Raw genomic sequence first — 24,574 nt, 5'->3', positions numbered from 1 at the left:
GCCATTCTAATAAAAATTCCACAAGTATTAGAGAAAATTATAACTTAGAAAGGAAACTTTCCCACTTTACATGGAATTAAGCTGGGAATGAGCAGGGAGCATTAACTGAACATGCTTTACTCACTGGGAATTCTACCAGCTGTGAGAGCATTGCAACTTTTATGTAAGGAGTAGACAGGTACATTTTGGCAAGAATAGAATTTAGTTAACAACAGAAAGCTCTGCCTGAAGAAATGGAATGCAGAAAATATGCATCTACTTGAGGGGAGCATTGCATTTCAACCAGAGTATTCAAAACCAGAGAAGGTGAATTTCTAGTGGATCCCTTTCACTTATCTCATGTCAAAAATTGAAATGTAAATTTGCCCCTTGTTTTACTTCCAGATAAATCTATATGTGGACTAGCAGAAATGACAAGAGTGACAGTTCATTTCACAGTTCTTTGCAAACAAACTCCATAAGAGAGGAGAATGGGGATTATGCCAGAAGTTAAACTGTAAGAGGGCAGGACCAAAGGAAGAGAGATGGGGAGAAGGGATGAGACAGAACAGTTGGGGACTTTTGCTAATATAAATGAGATTTGTCTTAGGGGTCATTGCTTCAAGTTTTATCCCTTCTGCTGAACTATAAGCACTTCTTTTGAATTTCTGAGCCCTTCTATTTCCCTAAAAATTTCACCTTAAGCTATAATGATTAAAATTCCACTACCCTATAATTGTCTATTGAAGCAGGATCAATTTGGAGCAATCACATGGGAATGACTAAGCCTGAGATTTACGTTCTTATTTCGTGTCTATGTTTTAGTATGGCAGTAGAGACAATGAAAGTGGGAAACTGTGTTTTATGTGCATGGGCTTAAAATAGGACCCTCTGTACTTGTATATAGCAGACATGATTTCTACACATCCAGGTTCTACATGCACGGTTTCTACACATTAGGTTCCTAGTTGTCTTTTGGGTTTGCAGACATCTTTTCAAAGATTTAATTGTAATTACTCCTGTGTTATATTTGACAGAGAAATTGTGAAACTAGTTGCTCTAAGGATCAGTTCCAGTGTTCCAATGGTCAATGTATATCAGCAAAATGGAAATGTGATGGCCATGAAGACTGTAAATATGGGGATGATGAGAAAAACTGTGAGCCAGGTAAAATGATGAGATGACATTTAATTTAGCTGATATTTTAATTTGATGGGATTTAAATTTAAGCATTGATATGCAAACAACAGTGGACTATGCATGCACATACTTACCATTAAAAATAATTTCAAGATCTCTGTAGATTAATTGGTGAATCTTTCATATATTTTAAAAATATTTTGGAAAATAAAGTTGTTATTTATGTAAGGGATTATAAACAGAATCCCCCAAACTTTAATCTTCTGGTTTCTCTATTTTTCATCACCATTTGGGATGGTTTGCCCAAGATAGGAAAATGAGATATGTTGGGACCATAAATACACTGAAAGTAAGGTTTTCAGTCATGGAAATTAAGCTTATGAAACAGAATGTAGGAGTTTCAAGGTGATACCAAATGAGAAAAATTCATGTGTATTATTTCTGTTCACATCTTGGATCAAAATCAAAGTAAAATTAGAGAGTAAAACCAGTATACCAAAAACCCACCCAATTTATATTTTTATTCTTTAAGTGGCTCTATAAAAGTGCTCATTAAAACACTTAATTTTAATGCTCAGATATTTTAATAAAATTATAGAAATATTATGGGAGGAAATCATATTATAATTTATGTATAACCAGGAAAGCAGAGCGACTAGACCAGAGGTAGCAAATATAAGGCACACAAATTACCATGTCCCTCTTCCATTCCCAAGGCCCATATTGCTAATTGATCACATCGTTTTGTCATTATGAATCCAGACATAGTCTCAGACTCTTTATTAATACAGATACTTAGATAATCACTGCCAACTGAAAGGAATTAAAATAATGAATAGCTCTTTAGAATCCCTGGACTAAGCAATCCAAACCACAAAGTCATTATGTAAGTGCGTTTGACTACCTGATGGTCTAATGTAAGGCCAGGAACCTCAGAAGTTTAAATACTAAACAAGAATTCTCAAATCCATAGACAAAGGGAGCTGTCATCCTTCCTAGATTGCATATTAACATATTTATCCAGTTATTTTTTTTAAATTCCATACCATAAAAGAATGCTTCAAGTTCTACAGGTTTTCAATCATGGAAATTAAGCTTCTGAAGCAGGCTGTAGTTTCAAAGTGAGACCAAATGAGAGATGTATATGTGTATTATTTCTATATATGTCTTGAGCCAAAATCAAAGTAAAATTAAAGAGTAAAACCAGTATATGAAAAAAGCACCTAATTTATTATTATTATTAACAATAATTGTTATTATTCATTATTCATATACCTGTGTTTAAAGTCCCAAACATAAAACTCCTTGAAACCCATGCAAACACTATGTCAACACAGCCAGATACATATCACTGGATTCATGAGACTATGTCAAGATTTCCAGTTAAGTATTATGCAATGAATATACAAATTAATGTTCCCAAGGATCACTAAATCCTATTACATTTTTTTTAAAATAGGAGGCCTTTGTCTTTTAAAATAATTTACATGTGTGAAATATGTGTTTAATGTTTCAATATCAAAAGGACAAAAAAAATCAAAGGGATGGAGGATATGCAATTATGTTTTCTTCTTCTTTAATCTAGTCAGTTGAACCCTTATGTCAAGGCAATAATATCATTGATATATATTTAATACAAGGCGATAATGTTGTGATGCACATTTTGATTTCATGTTTAATGCCATATATTAAAAATGGTTTAAATAATACAGACCATTATCATTGCCATCTATGAATACATATCTCTATGTGCATATATATATTTATCTAAAAAGCTAGTCGTTCTTTTCACTGTATCTAAATCTCCCATTTATAATTGTATTTAGCTTCTCCTACTTGCTCATCAAGTGAATATATCTGTGCCAGTGGGGGATGCATTTCAGCATCTTTGAAATGCAATGGCGAATATGATTGTGCTGATGGTTCAGATGAGGTAAGAGTTATCATTCAATTAAAATCTTCGAATCACATGAAGTAAGTTTGGGAAAACATATGTAATGAAAGTAGAAAAAGAGACAAAATCTTGATTCGTCGCACTGTCCAAAACATTAGGGCAGATGCCTTGATCATAGTCATGTTAGTAAGTACCTGAGTCCTCATACTATGCATACACTAAACCCAATTGTCATTTGTAGAGATTATCTTCATAAAGTGAAAATAAGAGAAAGTTCACAGTGCAATAAATCCCCATTATTGTCAACTGCATATTTGTTTTGCCTGTAACTGTATCATAATCATTAATGAAAACTGCAGTGTCCATTTGTATCTGAACAGATGGACTGTGTCACTGAATGTAAGGAAGATCAGTTTCGTTGCAAAAATAAAGCCCACTGTATTCCAATTAGATGGCTGTGTGATGGAATTCACGACTGTGTGGACGGCAGTGATGAAGAAAACTGTGACAAAGGTAAGGTATTTTTGTGTAAATGAGAGAATGGAAGTTAAGGTGCTGTGTGGAGCATAGAATGTTCTAGAGCCAGAGGATAGAATCATTAAACTATTCCCTTTAATCTTTCTAGTTTCATGACATAATAGTTGAAATAAGAAACATTCGGGTCATTCTTAGCACAAGTATAATCCCCATCTTCTCCTGACAGAGAAAACCAAAACACAAGTGTGTATTGAATGCATATGATGAGCATGTCATAATACTAGGCATGAGCTGGGATAGAGATATGCAAAGAATGTAGTGAATGTAGTCATTATATACTACTACAACAGAGTTTTCTGTGTAAATTTCTAATCCATATTGCTTGCCTTATGCTGAAAGAATTGGAACAGTTTATGTAGTATACTATGTTACATACATTCATAAACTATATGATATATAGGCTATCAGTTGTGTCTCAAATTTCCTTCCTGTTATCTGTTTGAGAAAATATCCTCAATTTTGGCTCAATCCGGAAGAAAACTTTTAGTTTTTCTAATGTATTGTTTCAAAGCTATGTGATGATCATTTCCTGACATGCAACATTTTTTTTTAGTTGTAAATCACTGTATTGAAAGTGGCAATTCATTTTACCTTCACAGCCTTATACCTCCTACTCCTCTTTAGGTATTTTATATCCTAACCAAACTGCAAAATAGTATTCAAGCAACATACACCAAAAAAATAACAGAAAGAAAGAAAAATAGGGAAAAAAAAACATACTCCCTACTTTCAATCATCTCTCCTGATTCTTCTTTTATTTACTTCATCTCAATGCCTTTGCCAGTAAAAATTCCTTCCACTTTCATCCTCTAAATTCCATCCCAGTTATCATTGTCTTCAGACAAATTACAGCCCCTTTTTTTTTTTTTCCTTTGTAACCATTTGATTGCTTTTTGGTTATATCCTACCTTCTAATAGAATTACTTCTGTATTATTTGAATAATTTTCACCAGTGGGAAAGTGAGATTCTGGATGTCAAAAATTTGGTATGCAAACAGAAAGAGGAAATATATGTGGTCATTATGTACAAAGTCATAGAGAGGTAAAGAAAAGTTTATTTGCATGAGAACTATAAATAATTGAGAATTCATGTCATAGACCTTGAATTTAATTTTGAGCAGAATAGGAGTCATTAAAGACTTTGGAGTAATCTTCAAATATTAATGAAAGAGGGGAGTGATAGGATTTGAACTATGTAACAGCAGAGAAAGGTCACTGAAATGAGAATCAAGAGATTTAGTTTATTGCCCTGCCTTCACAAATATTTCTGTGCCTTTTTTTTCTTCATGTTATTATATCCGGTCATGGTGAAATGTCTCCCAGAGCTTTGTGAATTCTGGGAAAGTGAGTGTAGGGAGGGACAATCCTGTCAGGATTTAACCATTTATTTTAAATATTGGATTTCATTTAAAAGTTGTGTTTGAACAGTGGAGTCCAGGTTAAAAACATTGAACATTATACTAAATAGTTAAGATGACAGTATTTGAAACCTGAGGTGTCTTTCAGATCTAATATGATTCTACTAAGGTTTGTGTTTGGTGACTAAAAAAGAGGTGAGAGCCTTAATCCCGTCATTCACAAATGTGTTGAGCACCCCTCCCCTCCTGACACACACGTCTAAGTTTTCGTGCATTTCTTAGCTGTTCGGTAATTAAATTCCAATGATATGGCTTGCTGGTTAATGCATTTGATTCTGTATGGATGCACCTTAAGACATGCTCAGGGTCAGATTTTTATTACTTAATTTACTCTCAGGAAGTGGTTTTGGTATTGGAAAAGTGCCCTTCAAGGCAAGGAGAGAAAGAAATGCCAGATTAAATATCTCTTCTATTATGATCTACTTTCATTCATCTCAAATCTGGACGCATGAATAACTGGGGACCAAGAGTTTGGAACTAGAAGGCAAGAGAGCATGACACAGTTTCCCCAGTGAATTAATTTTATTAATATGCTTTTGAAATACTAAGGTTCAAAGAGCTATGGAATTAAAAGCAAAATTAATAGTTTTAAAGGTAAAACATTTTGGCTCAAGGAAACTTGATGCTTATTTGGCCAGTGCTTCCAAACTTTATTCTTTATGAAAATGTTGATGGAAAACAATTGAGAGACATTTTTTGGTAATCATTAATTTAAAAATGTAGCTATGGACAATTATAAATATTTTCATATTTTAAAGCTCCTCTCAACTAAAATTAGGTTCCCACCCTAGTTACTTATTCTCTGTGATGATGCACTTTCTATGTACCTGCCAAAGGTTCAGTTGTAATTTAGACATATTTTATTGTTACTTAGTATATCATTTTCTGTTTTTCTAATAATGTCCTATGGTGCTGATTAAGTAAATTGGAACTTTTAATCCAATCAATCTCTTTAAATTATTCATATTTTATTACTTTAGATTTGAAGAAGTCTGCAAATTAAAATTTTTTCTTAAAATAAAATGGCAAATAAATTCAAAAAATACAAAAAAGAAAAATATATAAAATTTATTTATTAATATAATAATAATATATTATATTAAAAGCAATAAAATTTGTTCCATCATACATGTGCTTTGTGCAATTTTCAAATGAGGCATTTTAAGTTTGGCTCAAGGATATCATGGTAGCCCCATGATTCATTTTTGGAATGCAAATTCTTTAAAATATAATAGGGAGCCTTTAGTAGGTTATCATAAAACCTTTGCCATCCTGTTATAATTATGATTCTATTTATATTTATTTTATTCATAATAAAACCAGTGACAAGTCCAACACTTTTATGGGAAAAAATCAGAGGATAGCAAGAGTTACCAAATCCTGTTTTATTTTAGTACGAAGTAAAATGGAATATGCAATGAGATCTAGTCATCAGAATCTTCCTTCTGAAGGAATACAACTCCATGTCATATTCTGTGGATTTTGATTTTGAATGAAGCTAGCATACATCACATTGATATTCCTATCATTAGTTTATTTAATATTAAAGATTTTTCAAATGTTATTTATATCACTTTCAGAGAGAGGGTTGTTAAATGGTAATGTATTATTTTGCATGGGTTTTGGTGATTCAGATTGTTTTAGAATTGTGGCAGTTTAGAGCTGATCATTATAGAAGCTTGAAAGATAAGGTTGCTCCAGTACCAGATATCCAAAGTCTCACCATGGTCACGTTCACCTGGATTATTCCACAAAGACCTGTTCTTATCCCATCTGAGACTTGTTGGTTGTTTTAGTTTCCCAGCTGCTAAAACGAAGTGCTGTACAATGGGTAGGCTTAAGCAAAGCATTTCTGTAGAAAATCTTACAACTGTTCAGATTGCTATCACTATGAATTCTTGGTCTCAGGTTTCTGTTGTCACTTAAATATCACTATTCTAAGAAATCTACTTATGTTTCCCTAATCACCAAACCATCTCTCTCTCACTGTGTCAGTTAATGACCTCACCTTCTACTTCATGGGAATACTAGAAACAATTAGTTTTTCCAATACCTGACTACCTCATTTATAAAGCTGCCTGCAGCTGCATTCAGACTTCTTCCATCCTCTTAAAATGAAAGTGTTGCCTCACCTCCTCTCTAAGGCTAATCTTCTTATAAAATTTTTTTTTAGATTTTGACTCCCTCTCCCCGAATTCTTGAAAAGCTAAATGTATCAATTACCTTTTCTCCTTCCTTTATCTTTAATGATAGTAATAATGATCTACTAGATTATTCCTAAATGCATTTAAATATGTTCAGATATGTGCTTTCCCCTGCACAAGCAACCAACCTTCCTCACCCACCCTATTACTTCATCTCTTCCTCCATTCATGGCCAAACTTCTTGAAAAAGATGTCTACCCTCACTGCTATTGTTCCTTCTTCTCATTCAATAACCAATTACAATTGCTTCACTACCACCATCTCCCAACACTACTTTATCAAACCTCTCTGCATCATTTGAATGTGCTAACTACTACCTTCTTTCAAGAGAACTTCCCCCCATGCATGTGTGACACGATTTTTTCAGGTACTTCTCCAACTACTCTGCCTACTTTTTAATCTCCTTTGTGGACCTGTCTGTATCTATCCCATGCAATTCAGGGCACTTGAGGAAATGGGAGTCCAGATTAAACATCTCTTCTATCATGCCCTACATTCCACTGGGGGCTAGAAGTTTTCCCCTGTGTTCTCTTCTAGACTTTAAATAACTGCATTTTGGTAATTCCCAAATGTACATTTACAGATCAGAACCCTATCCTGTACTTCCATACATATATCCACCAGCCTGCTAAACATCACCAACAGATTGTTTTACCAGTATCTCAAATGAAATGTGTCATTATTTCTTCTAAGCCTGATACTCCTGCTGTGTTCCTTTTTTACTGAACAATACTGACATCCACCAAGTGGCTCAAACCAAAAATTGAGTATCATACTTTGTTAGCCTGTTCTAATCAGCCATCAATCCCTAAGGATTCTATTTTCTAAAGAGCTCTCAAAAGCAGCTACTCTTAATTAAGTTACCTTCAGTTCTCTGTATTGTCACAACCTTATTTACATTCATATTTGTCTCCAGTATTAGTTTTATTTTCTAAGTGTTCAATTTCAAGATTTTCATATTGCAGCTAGTATTATTGTTCTAAAATCCTTGATTTTGTAATATCCCAAGTTAAACCTTTCCCTCTGGAAGTGAATTATTAAAATTTTGTGTGCTGAGTCATAATACAGAGCCAGAAGAGTTATTTGACCTTTGCAGGACTAAATTCATTATTCCCTCCAAAATGCATCCACAAGATGAACAATGACTCTCCCTAAGTATTTCTTAGTCCTTAAGGATATCCACCATTCCCCAACCCGATGTCTTTATAAAACATCCATTTTTAAACATGTTAATACGTTCATTCAGTCGAATCTAGCCTATGAAGGATCATATCTCTTATCTGATTTATGAGATTTAGATAGGTAGTGTAATTCTCTGAGGGGAATCTTATTCTATTTCTAAATTCCCATAAAGTTTCTTTGCATTGTTCCACAGGTACTACTTACATATATGACCTTATAAATCCTTTTATAAATCACTTTAACACTATATGTCTTTTTTAGCATGTAAATACATTGAAATACATAGGAATTTATTTACTCATCCAAAGTAAGACAAGCACTCCCAGTTCCTACCCCCAATCATTGCAGTTTCCACTATATATTGTTGTATGTCTACACTTTCAGATCCTTTGCATGTAGCAGACACATTTACCAGTTTTAGATAGAATATATTTATATTCCTGAAGCCTTCTTTGTGTTTGTGAAAAAAGAGAAAAAGTGTAAACCTTTACAAAATACAAGTAATAAATATGGTGCCCTATAGTACAATTTTGTAAGGATTAATGGTCAAATTCCTATTGCTATTATAAAGTGTATTGTTTCTATTTGACTGAAATTTTTTTTCTTGGTTAGTCTATTTCAGTAGTCAGAATTGCCAATAGTCAGCTCATTTTCCAATAATTTTAATGAAAATTGTATTTTCTTGCCCAAACAAAATATTTTTTGAAAAAATTAATATTCTTTAAAATTTAAGTTTCTTTGCACTCAGTAATGTAAACAAATTGTGTGTGGAATGGAAGATAACAATGTAGATTCCAGAAAATTCTTTCTTCTGCCATCTTACCAGTAGTATCAAAAGAAGATATGGTATATACAAGGGTAATACATAAAGGCATACCGGGAATACTTCTTTTAAGAGATTTTGAACAATTAACTTTTTCCTGTTCCTAGTATTAAGCAAGAAAGAAAATGAGGAAGCAAGAAACCGTAGCTACAATGTAGTGAGAATTAGACAAGTAGATGTCATACTGCCTGGCATTAATTCTGCTGAATCTCTTTCTCTCTTTGCTTTAAATTAAAGGTGGAAATGTATGTAGATCTGATGAGTTCCTTTGCAATAATTCCCTTTGCAAACTACATTTCTGGGTGTGTGATGGAGAAGACGACTGTGGAGATAACTCTGATGAAGCCCCAGACATGTGTGGTATGGCATTTCTCATGGCTCGAGATTGTCCTCTCATCTCTTGATCTAATGCACTGACATGAATCAATGACGTGGTGAGGTGAACTGCAAATTTCACCGTCCTGGGGTTAGGTAGATAAAATATAACTACAGATACAGCTTTTGTGCAGCTAATAAAGAGTTTCCTCTGATAAAAGCTTATGATTTTATAGAGAGCCCTATTAAATCTGAACTTGCACATATGAACACAATGCAAAAGGAAGATTACGATCTGCCTGGGAGGATTTCGGGAGGTTTATAAACTTTGAAGTGAATAAGATTATGTGAGGATTCTGGTTTCACACCAAACTGGTGTGTTATACTAAAAAAAAAATGCCTTTTGACAGACAAGTACATGGAAATTAGAATAATAAAATCATGTTACTCAACAAGTCACTCGTTACTGAGAGTATTCGGAGAAGAGATATGTATAGAAATCACAAGCATTAGGCAGAGCTGGAAATTAGTAGTGCTTTAATACTTTAAAAGGAAAATCTTAACAAAAGGTCCTGTTCCCCCAGATTCTAGTTACTTTTGACTCGTATTTGTCAGGAATGTGCATATACTACCAATGAATGTAAATATGCACAATGAGATCATGAAAATACATTATTTCTTTTTATTTTCCTAGGTATTTTAACCCCCTTTCTCATTCTTTATATCTACTCTCAACAGAAAGGTAATTTTGAAAGGTAATTTTGTCTTTAATTTAAAGGAACTTACCACCATTTTGAATATAACTAAGTAGCAGATCACATGAATTAAAGAAAACATAGCGTGAGTGTATATACTTAAATTCTTTGAACTATTTGGTGCACCGAGTAAAAGCAATATGTATATATTTTTGGATGGATAATGACAATGTCTACTGATGGTGCAGTGGAAAAACAAAGCCAAAACAAGGCGGCAGCTTTGCTTTTGAAACGATTTAAAACTTGAAAAAGACAAAGCCCTCAGAGAGATTTTTCTGTAGGTACAACTAATGAGACTCTAAATTAAGTTTCTGTTTCAGTTCTTCTATATAATCTAACAAAATTGACTCCAGAGGATCACCAGAGAGTATATTATTTCTGGAGAATACCTCAAAATTTTGTGAATATATCTACCACAATCAAGCAAGAATCTATAACTTGAATAAACTTTTTATTTATTTTCCATTCTCTATTCCAAATGACTACAAAACCAATGAGTAACATAGGAAATGGCCAATTTACTCCCTAAAATTTCAGTCTTACCCTGGAAAGTTTATAAAATCCAGCCTGAGTATCTGAACTTTTTTGCCTTCCCCTCAAGTCGACATGAGTCAAGCTATAATAATATTCTGGATACTTTGCTAAGTAACTGAGATCAACAATGAATAGCATACTGTTCATTTTGCCTAGGAGGGCTTGCTCTGGTTGGACAAATAACAATAATTTCTCTACATGGCATTTCAAGGAGACAGGGAAGAGAGAGATAAGGTAAACTCTGGCAGAAGGGGAAGTCAGAAAACAACATTGCTTTCTTTTCTTTTTTAATATATATATATTTTCACTTGTTTTAAGCATTTTTATTGTGAAATATAATAGATATACAAGGAAAAGAAAGGAAAAGCAATAATTTTCAAAGTATACTTCAACAAGTAGTTACAGAGTTTGTTAGGAGTTACCACTCCACTGTTTAGATTTTTCCCTCTAACTGCTCCCAAACACTAGAGGCTAAAAGAAATATCAATACAGTGATTCAGCAGTCATAGTCATTTATTGAATCCTATTTTATCTGTTATAGCTCCTTCTTCTTTGACCCTTCTCCCAATCTATAGGAATCTTTAGGCAATGCTCATTCTGACGTTTTCATGTTGCAAAGGGTGCTGACGCTAAGGGATGGGGGATGTAATTAGTTGATAAATTTGGAGAGCCTGGTACTTCTGGGTTTCAGGACTTATTTGGCCTAGGAACCCTCTGGACATTATAGTGTCCAAGAAAGCAATCTTAGTGCATGAAGCTTTTATAGAGCCCCAGTTAGAGCCGTAGGTATTCTTAAGAGTTCATAGGCATGGGAGTGCAAGGATAGTTCAGTGGTAGAATTCTCGCTTGCCATGCAGGAGACCCAGGTTCCATTCCTGGTCCATGCACTTCCCAAAAAAGTAACAAACAAGCAAAACAAACGATCGAAAAACAAACAAATGAAAATTCAAAAAAAAAGGTGCTGTAATAACAGGATACTCACATGGAAAAATAATAAAATGTAACCCCACCATACAGCATCCAAAAAAAGAAAAACAGTTCATAGAAGTGATAGAAATGATGTTGGCTGGAGGTTAGCGAACCATGGCAATTAGCACTATCTACCTGAAGCGTGCATAAGAACAGCCTCCAGAATAGCCTCTTGACTCTATTTGATCTCTCTTAGCCACTCATGCCTTATTTTATTCCACTTCTTTTCACCCTTTTGGTCAGGAAGGCATTGTTGATCCCACAGTGCCAGGGCCAGGCTCATCCCCAGGATCATGCCCCACATTGCCAGGGAGACGCACACCCCTGAATGTCATGTCTCCTGCAGTGGGAAGGGTCATGATTTTCCTTACAGAGCTGGGTGTGGAGAGAAAGAGGCCACATCTGAGCAACAAAAAAGGTTGCCTGGAAGCAACACTTAGGCCTCATTTTAGGTAGTTTTAGTTTTCCACTAAAGAAATAAATTTCATAAGGGCAGGCCTCAAAAATCAAGGGCTTGGCCTGCTTTCTTGGGAATTCCCAGTGTTTGAGAGGGTACCAGAAGTTCCCAGATGGAAAATTTTAATAGTTTCATAATTTTTTCCATCCCTCAAGGCACTCTATCAATACTTTCTAATTACCAGCCCACCAGAGTCTAAGATGTATCTGGGTATTATATTAAGCTCTGCAAAATTACAAGGCTTCATTCCCATTCCAGATTCCAGGAGTTTGTGTTGTTTAAATGAGCTATCCAGGTAGATTGATTTGGATTGTTTGTTACAGAAACTTTAGGTCCTAGACACAATAAGCCTCTCTGCTTTTGGTCTCATACAGTAGGTGAAGGTCTAGAGTATATACACTATAATCTTTTACTGTTTTCTGATCTACCTTCATTCCAGCCAGATTGACTTTGTTTTTATCTCTAATTGAAGTCTGATGTCTTATTTGGTTACTTTAACTATTATTGTATGCATCAATGTCAGCTTTCAGGACTGCAGCACTCCATTTCTAGGTCTTAGGTGTCACAGAATTACTTAAAGGTCTGAGGGAATACCAGCTGATACACATTATAGCTCAGTGTCTCAAAATGAATCGAGAAACACAACTTCCGACTAAGTGTGACTACTATAAGGGCTTAAAATCTAGGGTCCAATTTTCTTATAAGTATTTCCTGAAAGAGACCTTAGCATATTTGTTCTTTTGTTTCTGGCTGATTTCACACAATGCATCATCCCCAAGGTTGATTCAGTTTGTAACATTCCTCTCAACCTCCCTCCTTTTTGTAGCTGCACCATGTCCCATCATATAAAAGTATCACAGTTCACCATCCTGCTTCTCAGTTATTGTACCCTTTAGATCCCTCCATCCTTTGGGCATCATGCCTAATGTCCAAAATAACAAACCATATCTTACAATATCCTTACTTGATTGTACAATTACAGCACTCTCAATTTTAGACAATTGTCACTGGTCCATAGAGACAAAGAACTGATAAACAGAGTCTCACCTAATATCAAATCAAAACTACCCCTTATCTGTTGTCCCTCCCCCCCCCCCATTTAGTACCCCTGGTAGTGCTGTGGCACTGTTAATGTCTTCCTTTTAACTACTGGCCATAGCAATAAAGCTACATTTTTGAAGGATGAAGACCAAAATGGCACCATCAGAATAATGAATAACATAGGAAAAGTATTATTTATTCATTCAATAAATAATATTAAGCTGGATGCTGTGATCAGTTTTGATGGGTGAAAGAAACAGACACGGACCTGACCTTACAGAGTATACATCTAGTGGTAGGTGGATACTAAAAATCACAGAAGTTCAAAATTACAAACTACAGTTGCAGTCTGTGAAGAAAAAGTATGGAAAATTATGAGTATAGAGCAGAAGAGTTTTATTAATCTTAGGATATGGGAAATAACATTTGAGTTGGTCCGAGAGATATATAGGTGCAAAGTAGGTGAAAATGAAGTGGGAGGGGCACAATGTTATAGACAAAATAATCAGGATGTGTAAAAGCCTTTATGCAGCGAAAAGCATTTCTGGAGGAGCAGAAAGATGTGTGCCTGGAGAGTAGAGAGTCGCATAGATATTGGTTCAAGATGAAATTCAAAACATCAAACAGTGGTACTTAGGACCTTATGACCTTTGGTAGGGATGTTTGAATTTAGCCTGGACCCAGTTGAAAATACTTAAGGGTTTTAAGCAAAGGCAGCATGTGGTCATGTTTATATATTTTTAATTCTTGCATGGAAGAGGGTGAGATTAGTTAAGAAGCTATTATGATACTCTAGGCAAGCTAAGCTGGTAGCTTGGGTTAATGTAATTGAGAGCATGTGATGGCAACAAGTAGATGGATTTAAAGGTGATGTAATGGCAAAATAGATTGATCTAAATAGTGACTTGGATATGGGGGATGGTGGAGAGGCAGTTTTCTAGTGTAATTTATGGGGCTTTTTGGAGGCTTGCACAATTAAATGAATGGGAAACATAGGAAGAACAGTTTTGCAAGTAAACATTAGAAGACTAGGTTTAGATGCATTTGAGGAGATATTAAAGTAGAATTTCAAGTAGAAATTGGATGTTTTGTTCTAGGTTTTAAAGGAAAGATGTGGTCTATAGCTGTAAATTGGGGAGTCAGCATAAACTGTGGTAATAGATACCATAGAATTAGATAAGATTATGCAGAGAAGGAGCGAAATGTAAGACAAAAAGGGGGTTAGGCTAGTATATTGAGGGACACCATCATATAAAAGAATAGGAACTGACAGAAGAACAGACTCTTCTCTTTTCGGAGTGAGTGGCCACAAAAAAATTAGCAAAAAATAAAAAAGATAATTCCTGAGGAGGCAAGGGAAAATGAAATGCAGATCAGGTAGATACATTGCTTTTAGAAAGGGCTTGGTAAGAATCAGTGTTGAAGGTCAATGAGAAGAAGACATTCAGAACAATTCTTAAGGTTCTGACTATTATGTGACACTGAACTATGGAACATAAGATGCTTGTGTTTGGGGAAGGAGGAGATCAGAGGACGATGATTAAGATTTGAGCTTTGAACAGATTGAATTTGAAGTTCCTGAGGGGATGTCCTATCATCAATTGGTAGATGCTAGAATTAGATAGAGAATTGAGAGTCTTCAGGGTATAGTGAAAGTGAATTGATGAGAGTGAAAAAGACTGTCTAAGCAGAGAACTCAAGACTGATAACTCACAAGGTGACCAAGGACAGAGCTGTGGGGAATTTTACCTGTAAGTATGAAGAGTAATTAGAGATGCTTCTTCTTTTAGAGGTGGCAGTCTTCAGATTAGATCATGATGGAAGAGACAGATATAAAATGCCTTGGCTTTCACTGTTGTCTACTTAAGTCTCATGCATGCAGACACACACTTGCATACACATAAATGACTAATAAGTAAGATTGCCTTGTATGCACTCAAATACATATTTATACATTTATTTTCTGAAACTGAAAGGAAGACACACAGTTGTAGAATTGTTGGGATATATTTTTTAGACGGCCTGTTTTCAATTTGGAATCTGTAACATATGCATGCTCAAGCTCTATGCTGTGTGAAATTTCTCTTTTGGATAGCTAAGTGTCCTGCCACATTGTGTAAATCATAAACATAAACTAATTTGGCACACGAAGTGAAGTCAGCTGAGATAAGGCATCTGGAAATGAGACCATGAAGCCTGACTTTTTCATACTTCATTCAAGAACTCTCAGAACTTTTTGCTGTACTTAATATAAATAACTAGGATCACAAGCTTTGCATTATCACACATTTTTCTTGTACCCACCTGTAGGGAACTTTCACAACCAAAGATTTAAAGGTAGATTATGAATTTGAAAATAAAGGAAAAACAAGGAAAGAAAAAGGAGGATGGTTTTCAAAAGTCAGTGTGTCTGAAGGAGCTACTTTACTTTTTTTTTTCTTTCTCATTCTTTCAGCCAAATTTGTCTGCCCACCAACAAGACCTCACCGATGCAGAAATAACAGAATATGCCTACAGCCTGAGCAAACGTGCGATGGGCTTGATGACTGTGGGGACAACTCAGATGAAGATCACTGCTATGGTAAATCTGTTTAATGTGTAATAAGTTGCTACAATGATAACAACAAGGTAATGAAATGATTTTAGAATTCAAAAATTTTTTTTTTAATTTTCCAAGAAACATGTTTTAGTTTTTGTTTTTTTTTCTCTCTCAGACATGGTATGAAAATCTTCGAACAGAGTAGGGAAATAATTCACCAAAGTTTCATTTGTACAGCAGTGTTTTTTGAGATTGTCCAGAGTCCCATCGGTCTGCTCATCTTAATTAATTATAGGCACTTTATGTGAGAAAATAGCATTTGAATAGAGAAAACAACATAGTGGTTTCTAAATGTTCCCTGTTAAACTTTCAGCACCTTGAGAGAAGAGAGCTTATATGCATTGTTTGTAGAGTATGTGAGTCCCTTTTCACATTTCTGAAATTTGAAAAGTTCCTAAAACCATTGACTTTACTTAGGTAAGTGACAAACTCATTTGGAAACAAAACCTGACCTGAGCAGATTTGAGGCAATTTATATCATTAAAAAAAAAAAACAAAAACTTACATAGGTTGAATAGTAGCTCACTATGAAAATAGGGTGTAATTTACTATGGAATAATTATGCTACATTTTAAACAAATTCCTACAATTTCTGAATCCAATATACGTATGGCCCCATAGATCTGTAATATAGAATTGTAGATCCATGTTTTTCATATAGCATTTCCTAAAGCATCTTGGTGTGAGAACTCAATACATTTGTTTTTAGTCTTTAAAGCATTTATCATTTTTAACGGTTCTATAGGTAAACTTACATATAAGGGGAGGCCTTGTAGAAAGGATGAGTTTGCCTGTAGTAATAAGAAGTGCATTCCCATGGACCTCCAGTGTGATCGACTTGATGACTGTGGAGATGGTTCAGATGAACAAGGCTGCAGAATAAGTGAGTTTGTTTTATGTTAAACAAAGTACAGCAACACCCAAGTCCAATTTCTATATAAACATGACTAAAATGTCTTTTCTACTATAAGAAAACACTGTTCTTCAAAGCCAGTTTAAATATGATGCGCTTTTTAGGCCTTTGCATAGCAGCTTTAGAACATCATTTAACTTCCTAAAGTATGAGGTAGAAAAAGTTGATTTTGCAGTAAATGCCCTCTTTAGGGTTGAAGCTGAGAACCCCATATCCAAATATAGACTTGGATATCAGTAAAGAAATCAATATCCCTTAATATTTTATTGTAGAAAATATAAATTTGGTACTTTTGAATTTTACAGTGATATTTGGGTGAAATATAGTGATAGTCTCAATAGTTTATTTAATGTTATCAACTTTTAATCCAGTTTTGAATTACTCTCTAAAAAGACATCATTAGTTTAAACAGTTAGAGTTGTGAGATCCTGGTTGTTAATTTCATGTTTAGTTAATGCTTGCTGTTTGATTTTTTATATTAAAGAAAAATAATGAATTTATGATCCTTAAATACAGATCACTTATAAAATCTGAAAATACTTCCTATTTTTGGGTCTCTAATCTTTTCTTCTTTATTCATCTAAATTGCCTCTCAGTAACGAATCAATGCCCCCCTAAGTACAGGCACATAAAACTCAACTATTGTATCATTCTACTGGTGTTTTTTTTTTTTTTTTTCACATGGGCAGTCACTGAGACTCGAACCCAGGTCTCCGGCATGGCAGGCAAGAACTCTGCCTGCTGAACCACCATGGCCTGCCCGTGTATTTTAATTAGTAGTAAAATAAGTATTTTAAGATTAATAATAGCTAAAATACTAATCGCTGCAGTTTCCTTTCTCAATAATTCGATTCCCTTGAGTAAACTAGAGTAAATAGAAGACTATCTCTATAATAATGACCCTCATTCATTTGCCTTCCAAAATGTTTTCCTGAATGGAAGAAAAAGAAATGCAATTGCAGCTATTCTATCAGGCATCCCGTATGACCCATAATCTATCCTATCAGCTTTGCAGCTCACAATCTCACTGGAGCGTGTTACCCACTCAGATACTGCTCTACATCTACATGTCCAGACTAAAAAGAAATTAAGAACTGCTGATTTCACCTACCTGCTAGAGTAACTTGGCAATGCCCTTTATTTAGTTCATGGAAACAAAGTTTAGGTTAGCAATAAATACCCATATCTCTAGGTAGTTTCTAAGAAATGATTTGATTCTTGAGCAAGGATATAGTATTCATACATTGCACCATTTAAAAGGTAGCCTGTCGTTAGAAGCATTGACTCATGACTTCCCATTAGAAAGCAGTGTACCTTGGATAACAGGTGCATGCATCAGCTGCTGGTATCTTGGCCTAAACTATATTAAATGGATATGAGTTCAGCTTTTTATCTGCTCCTATACCTTTATAAGAAATGATTGCTTATATGGAAGGAAAAAATAATGTGTAGTGTTATACATGCAAAAAGAGTTATCAATGGAATAATAAATATAATTTCAAATTAAAAAAATAAATGTGAACTTCCACTTCAAAAATTAGAATTATATTGGTTTTGATCATATTTTTAAATCCTAGCTCCCTCTGAATATACCTGTGAAGATAATATGAATCCATGTGGAGATGATGCATATTGTAATCAAATGAAAACATCTGTTTTCTGTCACTGTAAGCCTGGATTTCAGAGAAACATGAAAAACAGACAGTGTGAAGGTATAGTGCATTTCCTCAACAGCTTGCTCTTAAATCTTTGGGTTATAAAAAGACTCTCAAAGCTGCTAAATTTTGAAATGACAGGGGATTGATTTTCATCAAAATGGTGTGTAGCTATGGGATGCCATTTTCCTTATGAACATCTCTGGGGTCAGAATCCTGTTTGTTTGCGCTGATAGGCAAACCATGACTGAGGGTACAAAGCCTTTTCTCTAGCAAACTTAGTCTTGTATGAATTTCAATTGTATTATTGCACAGCGGTTTTGAAATGCAAATAAAGAAATTGCTAGAGAATTAGACTCACTTCATGGACGAATATGTTTATGATGACCCAATTTCTCTTGAGTTGTGGCATTTTGCAACACGGCAATAGATAATTCATATTTAGAGAATTATGGGTTTTGTCCAAATGCCATGTCTCAAACAGTGTTTTAGATAATCAAGATGTATCTTGTAAAATTCAAAAACAGGATCTAAATAAATCTCTGACAACTTACTTAAGCTCATTTAAAAATTGAACAGGATAACCAGAACTTTGTCATAAGATATATGTAAATATGATTTAACTCAGATCTTTAACAATAAAGACAATGAAATAAATATGAAATATAGATCTTTAAGCCAGGAAATATAGACCCAGCTCTACTTTTTGCAAGTTTCTCCACTAAACTTGATACTTGTATTCAAATTATTATTATTAGAGTAGATGATCATAATTTTTGCTATAATTAGAGCCAACTCTGATTTGTCCAAATCTGGTTTATCCTTTGTAAATTCAAGTCCTAGAATATTTTCACCTGCTAGCTTATTTCTACATACATACATATATACAAACATAACTTTATGATGTTCTTGGCTAAAGGAAAATGATTTCTCATTGTGTAAATCAAAATGAAAATGCTGTGATTAATTAATTATATTCACTCAAGAGGGGGAGAAACTTGTTACTAAATCATGTTTATTTTGAGTTATGCGCTTGACTGGGATTATTCATGACATTTTATTTCTCCATTAACATGGAACACTGAAACTAGAAGGTCTGAGTTTCATCTATTTGAATTAAATAAAACAAATTATTTCTTAAAACTCCAATATTTGTTCTTTCATAAACCCTTGCTATCAATTGTATATAGCCTAAAACACACATACAATCTGTCAAAATATTACTAACAGCTTTGATTTTCTAATATATTTATGAATGGTGAATGTTTCCTGTATTTAATTTAATACATTTAGAAATGTCATTCTTAAAATTTCTTATAGTTGTTTTCCATGGCAAATCTAACCTGCAAGTTCCACTCTTTATTTTAAAATGCTATGAATCACTATTTTATGAACTCCTGTTGTGCAAATGAGTAACTACCGAATCAAGTAAAATTGGCATCTTTCTTTAATAAATAAAATTTTTATAGTAAGAAAATGCAATTTTAACTTGATGGGGAGAAGGAGGAAAACATTACCTGGATTTTGGAGACCAGAGAATTTAAATGTGTGTCTTCCATTCACGTATCTCAATGAAAGCATAAGAAATTGCTATTTGATGTTAAGGCCATAACACTTTGATTGGAATATCTGAAGGGAAGAACGATCAGTGAGAATAGCAGGAAGAGAATTAGAAAGGGAATAACAGTTGCTGAGTGCTGGGCACTAAGTACTAGGCATGTGCAGGATTCCTCCATCCTCTTCAAAACTTCATTATAAAAATGAAGAAAAATGGTCATTCTGGCCAGTAAGTGGGCATGTGAGGAACCAAAAGATTATTAAATCATGCACATCTTTGTTTACTTTCACTCCATACCTAATGGAAAACCATGGTAACAAACACCTACCTCTTCAGAGTTACAGGTGACAAATACTCAGAAATGCACGTATGAAACTTTCTAATTACTAAGTACTGATAACATATTTCTCCTCATCTTTGGTATAAATTTAGTTAAAAACATGTAAAAATATTTCTTTTTATCTCTTTATCCTAAATTTCATTCAGACACAGAAATGGGTTATCACGAGAAGGATACATCCCTCTTGGGATGAGGTATCATTTGGAGACGACAGAATTGAAAGATTTGAGTTTAAGCAATGACACTGTCATTTACAAGTGTCACTGGGAAAGTCCTTATCTCCACCAGTGAGCACTTGGAACACTGTCGAGAGCAAAGCGAAACATAATTAATATTACTGTGTTTATGCTTAAGTATGCTCAAAGGACAAAAGGATTTATCTCACCATTTTGTTTTGTGATTAGGTCACTATGGGTGGTAAAGGGGCAGAGAGATTTTGCTGGTTGAGAGATAAAACAGAGGAAGAACAGAGGCAGAAAATACATAGTTCACTAGAATGACATGACCTCAATCATAGCCCTGCTGAAATCATTAAAATCAGTGGCATGAGACAGATCACAGAATACTGCCTATTGCTTATGATTTATATGAATTTATTTACATCTAGGCTTTCAGGTTTTTTCTGTTAATTTTTATTCTCATAGCCTCAATGCAGCCCTTCTTGTTACGTAGTCACTTCAAACATATGAGTAGAAATGGGTTAGAGGTACATCTACATCTTCATCTCTTCCAGGCATTATAAAAAATGCTGGAAATAGAAGCTGGGTAAATCTTGACTTTTGCCTTAAGGGTCTGACAATCCAGAAGATGGCTGTCAATCTGATTGACAACCAAGAAGAGATGAATTTGTTGCCACATATCTGTAATAATGTGTGAGCGATGCTGTAAAAGGGAAAGGCCAAGAGAACAGAGTGAGAAAGAAAGGCTATAGTCAATACTATATAAGGATAGAGACCAAGGAAACCCTCACTTCAAGTGAATCTTGAAAGATGTGTAGACATCCTTTATGCAAAGGTATCAAGGACAATTACAGGACAAAGAGCCTAGGTCATATGCAAAGATACGGAGGTAGGTAATCCGAAGCAGACTTAAAAGGAAACTTCAGGTGGTGCTTCTTTGAGCGAATGAAAATACTGGGAAAATTTGACATGGATATTTTAATGTTTTAAGTGGATTTACAAGCAACACAAAAGAATTGATGTATGATTATAGTGATACAACTGTACAAATTTAGTGTGGCCTAAAAACAGTATGGCCTTAAGAGTTGAACAGGACAATGAAAGAAATAGGAATAATGTGTTGAAGGAAGGAAACAAAATTGAAATGTGGAAAGAATGAAAGTCTAATTGGGAATATGAGGATGCTATTTTGAACTCTTTCTTTTCTAGACCTTAATGAGTGCTTGGTGTTTGGCACATGTTCCCACCAGTGTATTAATATGAAAGGATCATATAAATGTGTGTGTGACCAAAATTTCCAAGAGAGAAATAGCACTTGCATAGCCAAAGGTAAGCTTGTGACCATTATTTCAAATGTATTATAATTTTGCTTTAAACTTAAGGGAAAACATTCATATTGCACTTTAGCAATCACTTCATTCCTGATAATATAAAATAAATGTATCTTAATGCTAATTACTTTAACCAGTTGGACTATATTCTGAATTAATCTAATCTGAGATAGTTAATAGAAATTACTCTCACATACGTGGGTACTGTAAAAATCACTTTCTGTTTGAAACAATGTGTTAAAATAGGTGAAAGTTTAAAATCCAACGTGATAGTCACAATATAAAGTATCTTTCTTTAGGGTCTGCTCTCAGTGTATGCATGAGAAACTATTAAGCCACTCAGATAAAAATAAAATGGTCAATCTTAGCATTATAAAGAGAATGTAATTTTGAGTAAGGATTTTAAAGGTTTTCAAACAAAGTCATGCTGATAAGTTCAATATATACAAAATGAAATGAGAGTTATGGGTTTACTTGCTTTAGGTATATATTTTAATGCTCATGTATCTTTACTAAAATGATATTGTAACTTCTTAACTACAGGATAGGATTGGATTTGTAATCAGTGTTATCAGAAGTGGAAAACAGCGTAGCTTAATGGATTGAGTGTGGCTCCATTATGTGGCTACTTAGACTTGAACCCCAGCATTGTATCTTTCTGTGTGGGTTTGGGGAATTTACTAAACTTTCTGAGCCTCAGTTTCTAATCCGTAAAATGGAGATACTCATACCTACTTGTCATAGTTGTTATAAGAAAAGGTGATAAATTGTAAAAAGGTTTAACACAGTGCCTGCCATGTAGCAGATATTTGCTAAGTGAGAGCTATTGAGACTAAAGAGTTGAATATACTTCATTTGTGTATATTGATATTATTTTATATAATATAAATATTGATTTGCAGAGATTGAAATAATAATTCAATTTCTCTTTAAGTGCTCCACATATCATTAATATTTTCAGGATTCACTTTAGGGTTTTACCTGTCTCATGATGAAAATGACATCAATATTATATTGTAGTAATCAAAACTCTGGATAAAGAGTTCTACATATTATTATGACAGTCTAATGTAATAAACCCTGATTACTTTATATAATCTAAATAAAATAGCATTAAGATATATGAATACTTTTAAAAAGGAGACATGGCATTTCTTAATTTTAAATTAGCCTATTGTAATGACATTTCTTAATTTTAAATTAGCCTATTGTAATGGTCACTCAGTTACATAAACTAAATTCTCAGAAACTTTGAAGGCTCAATGATTTCACAAAATAGCATCTGGATATCGAAAATCAATGCATTAGAACATAATGTATAGCCACTTAATCAAATCATAAGCTCTCTTCATAAAAATAGCATCTTCTGCAAATCCTTAATTGTTTAACCTCTTTGCACTAGAAAATGAGTTACTTTTAGAAATGTCTAGGTGGGAATTAGAAATAAGAAGTCATGGAGATTAAAAGACAGTGAGAAAGTTGTTTGCTTTTTGTTGAGCAAGATAGTGTGCAAAAATAAAAATGCAAAGTAATTAACAAGTACAAAGATTGCGTATACATTAGTTGAAATTTACTTTATTTTTGTATTTCATTATAATAATCTCCAGGCTCTGAAGATCAAGTTCTCTACATTGCTAATGACACTGATATCCTGGGTTTTATATATCCATTCAACTACAGTGGCGATCATCAACAAATTTCTCATATTGAACATAATTCAAGAATAACAGGGATGGATGTATATTATCAAAGGGATATGATTATTTGGAGTACTCAGTTTAATCCAGGCGGAATTTTCTACAGAAGGATCCGTGGCAGAGAAAAAAGGCAAGCGAACAGTGGCTTGATTGTAAGTAAATAAATAATTGAATATTTGAAGGTTCATACCTTCTAACTATCCTTATTTTCTTTTTAAAAATCTATCACAGGGCAGGCCATGCCAGAGACCTGGGTTTGATTCCTGGTGCCTGCCCGTGCAAAAAAAAAAAAAAAAAAAAAAAAAATCTATCACAGTATCTGACCATAGGAAGCGATTAATGTATCTGATCATCTTTCCAATATTGTCCTTATATAGAAATAAACATTTCCATACTCATTTATTCTCTGTAGCTGCCCATAATTTATTTCAATTGCATCATTTTTGTTTGAATTCAATTGCCTCAGTTGTATAAAATATAAGAATAATATCTAAATTTCTAGAATATTTTATGTTTTATAGTGCTTTCCAATATATCAATTATCAACGTGGGTCTTTGTCATCATTAGATGTGATAGGGAACCTTCATTTGTCTTTTACATTAGAAAGTAAACTGTCAAAAATACACAAGGGAAATTGCTTCTTTTTGTTTGTTTGTTTACATCATCCAGGAACCAAACGAAGTTGCTTCATTTTAAACAGTATCAAAAATGTACTTCTTTTCTAGGGCAAGAGATTAACTCAATAGTGTAATCATTTCTTCCATCTCCTGATAACTATATTTCAGGGAATAATGAGAAATATTCTTTACTGGTATATGATGGATGTCTTGATTATAAAGGTTACTCCTTTTGAATAACTAGAATATTTGTTTAGATTTGTCTTTGTAGACCATCCCTTTTATTTTAGGCCATACTAGTTTATTCTGTATTGTATATTTTAACCTGGGAGAAAAATGATAAACAGATAGAATCATACTTTTATGGGGCCTGACCTAGTCCCCTACAACGAAAAAATCAAGTGCTGCCACAGCAGGATATCATTCAGTGTGTATT

At 34.0% G+C, this 24,574-nt stretch overlaps 1 protein-coding gene across 1 annotated transcript in view; it reads left to right on the top strand.

The window, feature by feature from the left end:
• LRP1B (LDL receptor related protein 1B) overlaps positions 1–24,574 on the top strand; it is a 1,945,542-nt gene that overhangs the window by 1,809,881 nt on the left and 111,087 nt on the right. The window contains exons 69-77 of the mRNA XM_077153691.1: positions 1,017–1,146; positions 2,946–3,052; positions 3,394–3,526; positions 9,415–9,537; positions 15,704–15,829; positions 16,593–16,730; positions 18,338–18,472; positions 21,702–21,821; positions 23,431–23,672. Of these exons, the coding sequence (XP_077009806.1) occupies positions 1,017–1,146; positions 2,946–3,052; positions 3,394–3,526; positions 9,415–9,537; positions 15,704–15,829; positions 16,593–16,730; positions 18,338–18,472; positions 21,702–21,821; positions 23,431–23,672 (1,254 nt within the window). The remainder of the gene's footprint in view (positions 1–1,016; positions 1,147–2,945; positions 3,053–3,393; positions 3,527–9,414; positions 9,538–15,703; positions 15,830–16,592; positions 16,731–18,337; positions 18,473–21,701; positions 21,822–23,430; positions 23,673–24,574) is intronic.

The sequence above is a fragment of the Tamandua tetradactyla genome, chromosome 3 (genome assembly GCF_023851605.1).
Source record: "Tamandua tetradactyla isolate mTamTet1 chromosome 3, mTamTet1.pri, whole genome shotgun sequence".
NCBI classification, from domain to species: Eukaryota; Metazoa; Chordata; class Mammalia; order Pilosa; family Myrmecophagidae; genus Tamandua; species Tamandua tetradactyla.
Note: the sequence above shows the minus strand (reverse complement) of the source record. Positions and strands in the feature narration are given on the sequence as shown.